Source organism: Podarcis liolepis, assembly GCF_965112155.1.
Source record: "Podarcis liolepis genome assembly, chromosome: 2".
NCBI lineage: Eukaryota > Metazoa > Chordata > Lepidosauria > Squamata > Lacertidae > Podarcis > Podarcis liolepis.
The window spans coordinates 693451-704324 of record NC_139555.1 but is presented as its reverse complement, the minus strand read 5'-3'; the positions used below and the strand labels follow the sequence as shown (position 1 = coordinate 704324).

Here is a 10874-nt window from a genome sequence, read left to right as displayed (position 1 = left end):
CAGTCGCCGAGCCCGGGGCATCTAGCCCGCCCCCCCGACTGAGCGGCAGAGGAGGGAGAGGAGCCTCCGGGCTCCCAGACAGTCTCAGGCGCCCCCCGGCCCCCCGGAGGCCAGGGCTGTGCAGCCCCACGAGGCGCAGGTTCGCACGCCGCCTCTGGCAGACGCGCCCAGGGCAAAGGAACTTCCGGCAGCCGGGAGCCAGGTGGGCACCCGAAGTTTGACAGGTGGGCAAAGCAGCAGACCTGTCAATCAACTGACAGCAGGATGACTTTGGGCGACCTTTTCCCCCTTCTGCCAACAGAGTGTCTTGCAAAGTGCCCCACAAGTCAACACTTTGCCCAACAGAGGAAATAAAGAGCTCCCAACAGAAAATGAGAAATTGAGGGTGTCAGTGTAGTTGTCATGCACGTTGCCCTTCCTCCCCTGCCCCCACCCCCAGAAACAAAACAGAGCAACAGACACAGAAGTGGTCAGAATTTAAGGGAAAGACAACAGCCTTGCAGTGCATTCCAATATGAACAGTACAGTGGTTTTTTTTTTTTTTAAATATTTTATTAAGGATTTTCTTGTTTTACAGAAGTGTAGTGCCTCATATATATTTTTTCCCCATGTAACATTTTTACAAATCCGTTTCATTTGTTGAGGCATTAGGGGGAGAAGAAAATAAAAATAAAAATAAAAAAGGAGAGAAAAAAGAGAGGGGGGTGGAGAGAGGGAAGATGGATAAGGGTGGGATTGGGTGGCGGTGTTTCTATTATGTTTAATGTATGTAGAGTTTGGTGTCAGCGTGCTTGTGTTGTTCACTTGTGTTCCTTTGGTAGTGAGAGAGGTTGGGGTTGGCCTAGGGTGTGATTGTTTGCTCACACGAAAACAAAGATCACCGCAGCCAATCATGAACAGTACAGTGGTACCTCAGGTTACAAACACCTCAGGTTAGAGACTCCGCCAACCCGGAAGTAGTACCTCGGATTAAGAACTTTACCTCAGATGAGAACAGAAATCGTGCGGTGGCGGCGGCACAGCAGCAGCGGGAGGCCCCATTAGATAAAGTGGTGCCTCAAGTGGGAGGTGTGCTGTCTCCCCGGGGCTAAGATCCAAGATGTAACTGAACGACTGCAAGGAATCATAAAACCCACTGACAAATACCCCTTCTTCTTGGTTCATGTGGGAACCAATGACACTGCAAGCAATAGCCTCCAGAAGATCAAAAGAGACTACGAGGCTCTCGGCAGGAAATTGAAGCAACTAAATGCACAAATTGTGGGGTGCCACAGGGTTCTGTCTTGGGCCCGGTCTTATTCAACATCTTTATCAACGACTTGGACGATGGACTCAAGGGCATCCTGATCAAATTTGCAGATGACACCAAACTGGGAGGGGTGGCTAACACCCCAGAGGACAGGATCACACTTCAAAACGACCTTGACAGATTAGAGAACTGGGCAAAAACAAGCAAGATGAATTTTAACAAGGAGAAATGTAAAGTATTGCACTTGGGCAAAAAAAAATGAGAGGCACAAATACAAGATGGGGGACACCTGGCTTGAGAGCAGTACATGTGAAAAGGATCTAGGAGTCTTGGTTGACCACAAACCTGACATGAGCCAACAGAGTGACGCGGCTGCTAAAAAAGCCAATGCAATTCTGGGCCTCATCAATAGGAGTATAGCATCTAGATCAAGGGAAGTAATAGTGCCACTGATATTCTGCTCTGGTCAGACCTCACCTGGAGTACTGTGTCCAGTTCTGGGCACCACAATTCAAGAAGGACACTGACAAACTGGAACGTGTCCAGAGGAGGGCAACCAAAATGGTCAAAGGCCTGGAAACAATGCCTTATGAGGAACGGCTAAGGGAGCTGGGCATGTTTAGCCTGGAGAAGAGGAGGTTAAGGGGTGATATGATAGCCATGTTCAAATATATAAAAGGATGTCACATAGAGGAGGGAGAAAGGTTGTTTTCTGCTGCTCCAGAGAAGCGGACACGGAGCAATGGATCCAAACTACAAGAAAGAAGATTCCACCTAAACATTAGGAAGAACTTCCTGACAGTAAGAGCTGTTTGACAGTGGAATTTGCTGTCAAGGAGTGTGGTGGAGTCTCCTGCTTTGGAGGTCTTTAAGCAGAGGCTTGACAACCTTATGTCAGGAGTGCTCTGATGGTGTTTCCTGCTTGGCAGGGGGTTGGACTCAATGGCCCTTGTGGTCTCTTCCAACTCTATGATTCTAAGTTAAGAACGGTTTCAGGTGAAGAACGGACCTCCAGAACAAATTAAGTTCATAACCAGAGGTACCACTGTACAGGTTAGAGGAATGGTTGAGGCTCTCATATAAAACACACCTCAGGTTGATCTACTTACACTTCCCTCTCAGCCTAAATCTGAACCATTCCAGTATTCTTTTATCAACTCCATCACACCCGAGCTGAACCAGAACAGAGCAGAAGGGCCTGGCCAGGGACAGGGTGTCCCATTTCACCACCTGAGGTGAAAGGGTACCACCCCCCTCACTTACCTGGGTTGTGCAGCTTCCACTGCACCTTCCAGGTTCAGAGGAGATCTTGAGAGAGCCCTGAGAAATCTCCCCAGATATCTCTGTTCATCCATGGTAGCAGGACCCCCTTGGATTCCGCCACCTGAGGCAGCTGCCTCAGTTTGCCTCCTGGGTCCAGCCTGCCTATTTTGGTGCTATCCAAACCAGCCAAGTTCACCAGCCACACATCACTGGCCAGGATGGATGCAGTGAACCACAAAACTTCCACAAAAACCACATTCCAATACCTGTTCTGGGCCTAAAGGTTTTTCCGGGGGAAATGCCTGGAATGGCAACATCTAAGAAACCCAAACCAGGGTGCTATTCCTAATGAATTATAACAGTGCAGCTTTCAGCTGCACAATGTAACTTCCCTGCCTTGTGCGCCTGGAGGGGGATCCCCCCAACCCTCAGGAGGGACGCAGGGAGAGGCTGCGTAAATCACATTACGCAGGTAAAGGTCATTCAGTAGCATAGCTTGTTAGCAGAATACCGCCCCAAATTCAAGTCACATTGTTGTTTTGGCCAATTTTTCTGGATTCATCCTTTAACTACAATGGATAGCAAGCCTGGATTTTGTGAAAGTTTGGGATCTTACTGCACCAATCCCACCAGCTACAGTGGTACCTTGGTTCTCAGACTTAATCCATTCCACAAGTCCGTTCCAAAACCAAGGCGTGCTTTCCCATAGAAAGTAATGCAAAATGGATTAACCAGTTCCAGACTTTTAAAGACAACTCCTAAAACAGCAATTTAACATGAATTTTACTATCTAATGAGACCACTGATCCATAAAATTAAAGCAATAATACATTGATTGATTGTGTAATACAGTCACACAATCAATCAATCAGTAGTTGAACTGGGCTCCACAGTGTCACAAAAACAAAAAGAGCCGCAGAAATAAAAATGCAAAATAAATAGCAAAGACAGACAGACCTCAGCGCAACTCTCAAAATGGAAGCATGGCACTCAAATCAGAAGCGTAACACTCAAACTGGAAGTGTGGCACTCAAAACGGAGCATGTTCGGCTTCTGAAAAAAAGTTCGTAAACCAGAACACTTACAGTTTGCAGAGTTTGGGTTCCTCATTGTTTGAGTACCAAGGCGTTTGAGAACCAAGGGACCACTGTATTCTTGTCTGTCTTTGTATCCCACCTTTTCCTGCAAGGCGCTCAAGATGGCTTAGAGCAGGGGTGTCAAATTCATCGGGGGCCGTATCAGCCGCTAGAGGGCAGACGTTCTCTGGCTTGTAGGCTGCCGTGCATGCGCTGAAGAGGCGGCTTTCTTGTGTCAATAAAAAAAAGCGAGAATAAAAGGTGAAGGCTGGCGGCCGCCAGCGGCTACACGGGCCACATGATTCGGCCCGCGGGCCTTGTGTTTGACACCCGTGGCTTAGAGTGTCCCCTCTCCATTTCATCCTTGCAACAACTCTGTGAGGTAGGCTAGGCTAAGAGTGAGTGACCAGCCCAAGGTCACCCAGGGAGCTTCACAGCTGTGATGTCTCAAATGGGTTGGCAGGGTTAGCTCAGAAGTTGGGGTTGCAGCCATAATCAAAAAGTTTATTGCCTGGAATAGGTGCTTGAATGTGGATTCTGTTGAAGTTTTGCGGGATTTGCATCATCCCCACTTGCTCCAACGTAAGAGTTATTTGAATGGCTTGTAAATTTGCATTCCAGGTTCCTTTCCTGAAATACACTATTTGCCTGGAAACAGAACATGGTTTCTGTAGATTTTGTGGCTTACTACATCACTCCCATCTGGTCCAATGTGATTTCAATTGGGTTCATTTTGATAGCTTGGAAGTTAGCTTTCTGGGCCATTTTTCTGTAAATATAAATTTCCTGGAACAAGGTTTATGTGAGAGTTATATCATTTAGTGCTTCAATCCAATCTAGCTTTGCATGGCTAGTGAATTTGGATGGTCTGGAAATCTCAGAAGTTGGTACTCCAGGCCATTTTTCTGAAAGTGGTATCAGAACATAGACTCTGGACTTTCTACATAAATTTCATCTAGAAACATGTCACCAATATATTTTGTTGATTTGGATAGCTTTGAAGTTGTCCTGTTGTGTCGGGCGGTTTCTAGGTATAAAGGGGTTAATGCAATTATAATATTGGAATACTTCCAGTTCTAAAATATTGCTTGTCTGTCTCTATAAACAATGCCAAACACAGTGTTAAATAATACATCCTGGCTTTTACACAATTGAAAATCCACTTTCAGCTAGCTAAGAACCCCTCCTTGAAATTAAGGTGGCAGTTTCCAAGTATATCAGATCACACAGCTTACACTCATGCTTGATTTTAAAATAATTTCACAACTGCAATATGAGCTGTATTCACAGCTGTTCTTGGGCATCTTTTTAATCAATCATCAGTGTATTCTGTATTTTGAAGGATGTATTAAAAGAGCTCTTTGTAATAAGAAACTAAATATGACTCAAAGAAAGAAACAGCTACCCTAAGAGTTTAAACTTATAGGACTCAGGGTCAGAAAACAATTAAGATTTCCTTCATCCAATTTTCATTTTTCTCATTAGCTTCTCATTAGAAGCTTATGCAGTAAAGAAACATTTTCATATCTCCATGTCCCAGTAGCTATAGATTGGCATCAGTGACTAGATGCATCTAGTCTATATATCTGGTCCATGGGGCCTGTTGGAGGCTGTGTAGTTGCAACACATTCTATGGATGAAGGAATCTCTGCTGGTCGTAGCCTTGAAAGATGTAAGTCCATGTAATCCTAAAACGTAACCATGACCTGTATGACAACTATCACATGCGAAGAAGAAGAAGAAGAAGAGGAGGAGGAGGAGTTTGGATTTGATATCCCGCTTTATCACTACCCTAAGGAGTCTCAAAGCGGCTAACAATCTCCTTTCCCTTCCTCCCCCACAACAAACACCCTGTGAGGTGAGTGGGGCTGAGAGACTTCAGAGAAGTGTGACTGGCCCAAGGTCACCCAGCAGCTGCATGTGGAGGAGCGGGGAAGCAAACCCAGTTCACCAGATTAGGAGTCTACCGCTCTTAACCACTACACCACACTGGCTGTAGAGGAGATCAAGATGCACAACATCAGAGAGTCCTGTAGAACAAATATGTTTTAACAAGATGAAAACACAGGCTTTCTGCCACACCCAGTTTTCAAGAAAATTTTAAGAGATCAAGATTCTAATTGAGCACGCAAACAAAAAGCCAATCCCTGAAAGAAAACATTTTGTTGCAATTGAAGTACAATCCCAATCAAACTTGTATCTTTTTTGTGCCCCTTAGAGGAAAGCTGAGATGACCCCTGGGTCCCTTGCAACTCTGCAATTCTATGATTCTGTGACCTGAATTCCATCTTGCTTCTGCTCCACCTTAAGCACCTTTGTGATTGACAACTGGTCCAGGTAGTTCAACTTCTGAGGCTGAGGACTATACATTTGCTGAGACTCAGCACCCTCCCATTTGCAGGGAGCTACTTCAGGGGTGGGGCAAGACATACTTTAACATCAGCCACTTCCTGATGGGGTTGCACTACCTTGAAAGAAAGGTGTTCATGGCTTGGGAGTTCTCCTAAATCCAAGGTTGTCAACGAAGATACAGGCAGCTTCACAATGTAGAATGCATCCCACACGCTTCAGCTGGTGGTCCAGTTAGTCTCTTAAGGATAACTGGATTTCAATGATTACTCTCTAGTAACTTCTACAATGCACCATGTCTGGAGCTGCCTCTGAAGAATTCAGAAACCGCAGCTAGTGCAGAATGCAGGGGCCAAATAGTATGATCATGTTACCCTGGCTCTGGTCCGGCTGCACTAGCTCTGCACATGTTTCCAGGCCTAATTCAATGTGCTGATTTTAACTTGGGAGAAACTTGCATGGCTCAGGCCCTCCGTGTTTCCTGGAGCACCTCTCCAGATATGATCCTACATGTAGCCTTGCAGTGGTCAGCCAAGAAAGAGCCTCTGAGTGTCCTAAGAGATGCTCACAGGGAGGTGACAAGGGAGAAGAGCTCTTTTGGTGGTGCACTCTATGGAACGCTTGCCATGGTGAGGCTGTCTGGCACCAGCGTTAACAACTTTTGGGTGCAGATACAAGACCTTTCTCTGGTCCCAGGCATTTGACGAAACATGACAGTATCTGTTGGCTTTTATGTGTTATCTTTCTGTTTGGCACTGTTGGCTGGCTGCTGTGCCGAGATATAGGCATTTATGGGATGGATGCTTTTTTACTATTACGTTGTTCCTTGTTTCTGCATTTTAAATTTTGCATTATTTTCTGCAAGCTGCCTTAGCATAAGGTGTTTTAAGAAACACAATGAACAGTAACAATAAAACATCACATGAAGACATAACAATTTAGTCTCTCCCTGGTAGCATATGCTTCTTTTAAGACTGACTGGTCATAGGGTAAAAATGGGTGTCATATATAGTCTGCAGTCTGGACAATCATATCTCAGCTTAGTAAGTAGAGATATGAACAAGCCTTTTACCTGCAAACTGAGTGAGAGCCTTTGTATGACTCATGATTAAACCAGGAAGTTACCTAATTAACCACGTTTTCCCATTTTGGCCTAACTAGAAAACCATGATTACTAGTTTTAGGCAGACTGGCTCTTAATTTTTTTAATCATCGCAGAGATGTTTATCTAGGCTTTCATCACATTCATAAAACATCTCTTTATAAAGTTACATGCAGGATTCTGCTACAGATATAGGGGAGGCTTCTGGGTGCCAGCTAAACAGCACCATCCAGTGAGCTTCTGCTACAGAATCAGAATCATTTCCCCACAAGCACCCCGAGAGCTCAGTTTCCAAAAGAAAGAGAGGTTTGAAGCAAACGCTCTACTGCTCTACCAAATGTTGCTTCTGTCTTCGCCCATATGTCACAACACAGGAACAACGGTACCTTCATCTGTCCAAGCACCTTCATAGGTAACTATATTTGTTTATAGGGCAAAATATTTCCTTCTTTTCTTCATCCACCTGCCAGGAAGCTGTTAGCTGACAAACATGAAGGAAGGCTTCGAAAGAGGCAGAAAGGAAAAAAAGGACTTTGGAAGTTTATTCTTTGATAAAATTTCAACTGAAAGTGGTGGACTTTGCTATTAACATTTTTCTAAATGCACAAAAATCTATTCACAAGGAAGTCTGTGTTTACTCTAAGACATTAAATTAGAACTACATGAGAGTGACACAGAAGATGAAATTTCTATTCGAGAGCAAAGTCCAACAATCATTTTGGTAAAGCAATGGCCTGTCCTGGTTAATGAGTTCAAAGAAAAAGCCTTCCTATACAAAATTACAATACAGAGAACGCATACAATTACAATACAAGAGGGGCTATTTGTTAGTAACTAGCATCTAGAACAGAATTTTTATAATAAAAACACATAGAAATTAAAATCAGTTGCTATTTTTTTAAATTGGAAAAATGGAGACAAATTCCAAAGTTCATTGGAGAAACACTTTCAGACTTGTAAGCATAAAAGTGATATTTCTTTTTAAAAAAGGAATTTGGTTTGGTAAATGAAGCCAGTTCCTTTAAAATCCAAAGGGCAGAAGCCAGAAGACTCAAGCACATCATGCCGAGAGGTAGAGAGGTGTCCATATATAATCACAATCTTCTATTGGTTTTCTTTTTTCTTTTTCTTTTGTCTGAGGTAATTAGCTGTGTGTGTCAAGTTGTAGAATCAAAAGTATTGGCAAAAAAAGAGCAACATTGACAAGTTACACTAACGACCTCTTTCCTCTCCTCAACAGGTCCTAAAAAATTTAATTAGACGCATCTGAATTAATGCTTCCGGGATCTCCAGCAGGTGAAGTGATTGATGAAGGGGTAGTAGCATCCTGCCAGCTGCCATTAGCCTGAAGAGGGAATAAATGCATTTTGTTGTTAAGTCCACAAGGTGTTACTTGCATCCTAAACCATTCTGATTCTGATTTCCCACATCACAGTGGGAGATCACTGTGCCATGTACAAGACACATACTTTGTTCCATAAGACTTAACCTCAGAACAGAAGTCTTGACACTGCAGTTCACTTTCTGGAGCACAGAAGGCAAAGTACTGTGTGAATGCTGCTTCCGCTGCATTTGTTTCACGGCTTTTCCTGTTCCCCAAATGGGATTCCTTTGCTCTTGCTCAACTTCTCCAGCTAACTTACCTAAATGGATAAAATTTTACTGCTTATGACTGTATTATCAAACAGAATTCAGAGCAAAGGTTGGAACATTATGTGCAGTGACAGCCACTCCCACATTTCCGTTCCCACAAGCAGAAGCAATCCATGGCCAAGGGTGGAGTTCACTGTCGCTTGCAGTCTCTTCCTCCAACTGACAGCTCTCTCTTCCAATGGGAGGGGACATGGGTCTTCTAATCCACTGGGACAATCTGGCTTGGTAGGTAAGCCATCTTCTCTCTCTGACCATCCCCATACCACTTGGGATCCTGGTCTTCACTGTACCATGAATGACACAGAAACGGGATAAAATAAAAAAGGGGCAGGTCCCGTCCCCCCCGATCCCCTGAATGACAAGGGCTGGACAAGGACTGGAAGGAGGCTACCTGTTTCCGCTTCTCTTTGGAGCAGTACTGCATTGTGGCAGGGTGTTAGCAACACCATGGTTAAGGTCTCAGCAAAGTACAGTATTATTTTAAATACACCTGCAGAGCTGGGCACATTACCCTTCGTTGCCCAGTCAGACTTCTGAAGCTTAAGATATTCACTTTCAAAATCAGAAGTTCCTTACATCAATACGCTGCGTTGAATATAGAGGGTTCCCCACAATGCTGTCATATCTTCCTGCCTGATGTATGACATGGTGTAAGGAATCCATCTGTAACAATACAACCAATTTGGCAAAAGAGATAAAATAGCTCAAACAGTTATGCAGATACTTCAGTCGCCACCTAAAGCACCACCATCCCAACGCCATTTATGTGGCCTCCAATGGAATGCTTGAAATGTTACCATATCCAGCTGGGGCAATGGCTGCAAGTTAAATCTCTGTTTCTAACTTTATTTGTGTCCACCTTCTGCAGCAGATGTCATCTCTCCAGCACTGTGACACAATTGTGTGCTATGCTCAGAGCACGGAGACTGCTTTCAGACTGGGCAGATAAAAAAAATGATGATGGATGAACCTCTGGGCCCGGGACTCAAGTCCTCCAGTGCCCCTGCTCTAGAAATGTATGACACAGCCTCACAAAGTACCTCACACTTGCATTACATGAGTGCTGCCTTTTAATCTCAAATCTAATTTATTAGGAGCTCTAAACCCAGGGTGTGTATAATTATAGTAGTGAACTATCTGGAAGTACTGTTACTCTCCTGCCACACATGCTACCGGTGATGTTACAGAGTACCATCATTTCTTGGCAGCTGTTTGGCTTCACCTCTGTTCAGATACAATAGTCCCAAAGCAGGAATGTGCTATATTCAAGTATTTTTCAACTCTGCTGCACAAAAAAAGTTCTGCTCAAGTCTTTCTAAGCTTTACATGCAAGTCCTCCTGTACAAATGTGTGTGTGACTAGCCCTACCCTCTCATGCATGACATTCCTACATATACTATGGGCCAATCCCAACCCAACCCCTTCTGCCCCACTATCGGAGCTCATGTTGCCGACTCCATCTTAGAACAGAACAAGCAAATCTTTCCTTGCCTTAGCAAAGACTGGAAAAAATAGACTTGGCCCAAGGAGCAAAAAAAATTTTTATGAAATAATCTTTCTCCTATTAAGTCACTTCTACAGGAGACCATATTATTGCAAAATTCCCAGGAGATCTTAAAATCCAGTAATTCATAAATGTGGTGCTTTGAGCACTTAGATGTAAGTGTCTGCCTGCTGAAGACCGCAGGGGATTTGTCACACAGTTTTCTCTGCACACCCACCTGTGACTGCACATTGGCTCCCACTGGCGAGTTCTGGTAGGAAGTGAGTGATTGCAGGTTTATAAAGGAATCTCCAGAATTTGTCATTTTAAATGACCCAGAGGAACCTGAAGAGGAAAAGAAGTTACCTAATGGTATGTCTGCACCTGCTCATTTTTGCGCAATTTTATCAAGACATTAGCACAAGGAGCTGCTATGTTTTGCACCTGATCCCATGATTAACTTTCTATCCCCAGGGATAGAAAAGGGTGACTGCACACATACAGATGGAAACAGTCCATCAAACACGTAAAACCCTGACTGGCAAAAGCAAAGATCTCCCTACACAAACTGTGGTAGAGAACCCTCTCCCCATAAACTAACCTTGTTTGGACAAAGATATAGCAGGCAGCCCAAGCATCCTTTCCATTTCAGATTGGAACCACAGAATGAAGGGAGGGAGAGTTCCCCCCGCACTGTTC

General features: G+C 44.2%; 1 protein-coding gene and 1 long non-coding RNA gene across 5 annotated transcripts in view; one reads left to right on the top strand and one right to left on the bottom strand.

Moving 5' to 3' along the window:
• The first annotated feature begins 42 nt into the window (after positions 1-42).
• LOC310699161 lies at positions 43-8424 on the top strand. Its single transcript, XR_014521951.1, has 2 exons — positions 43-224; positions 5807-8424. It is a non-coding gene; the product is annotated as an uncharacterized lncRNA (long non-coding RNA).
• The window catches only part of PBX4 (PBX homeobox 4), a 39346-nt gene continuing 36030 nt past the window's right edge, over positions 7559-10874 (bottom strand). Inside the window, exons 7-10 of one of the 4 annotated variants that reach the window (XM_083486721.1) lie at positions 10414-10520; positions 9269-9355; positions 8509-8682; positions 7559-8384 (exon numbers count right to left, since the gene is read on the bottom strand). In XM_083486721.1, the coding sequence (XP_083342847.1) occupies positions 8674-8682; positions 9269-9355; positions 10414-10520 (203 nt within the window). In that variant the 3' untranslated portion in view covers positions 7559-8384; positions 8509-8673. The remainder of the gene's footprint in view (positions 8385-8508; positions 8683-9268; positions 9356-10413; positions 10521-10874) is intronic. The other 3 variants (XM_083486720.1, XM_083486723.1, XM_083486722.1) reach the window with 3 other exon arrangements.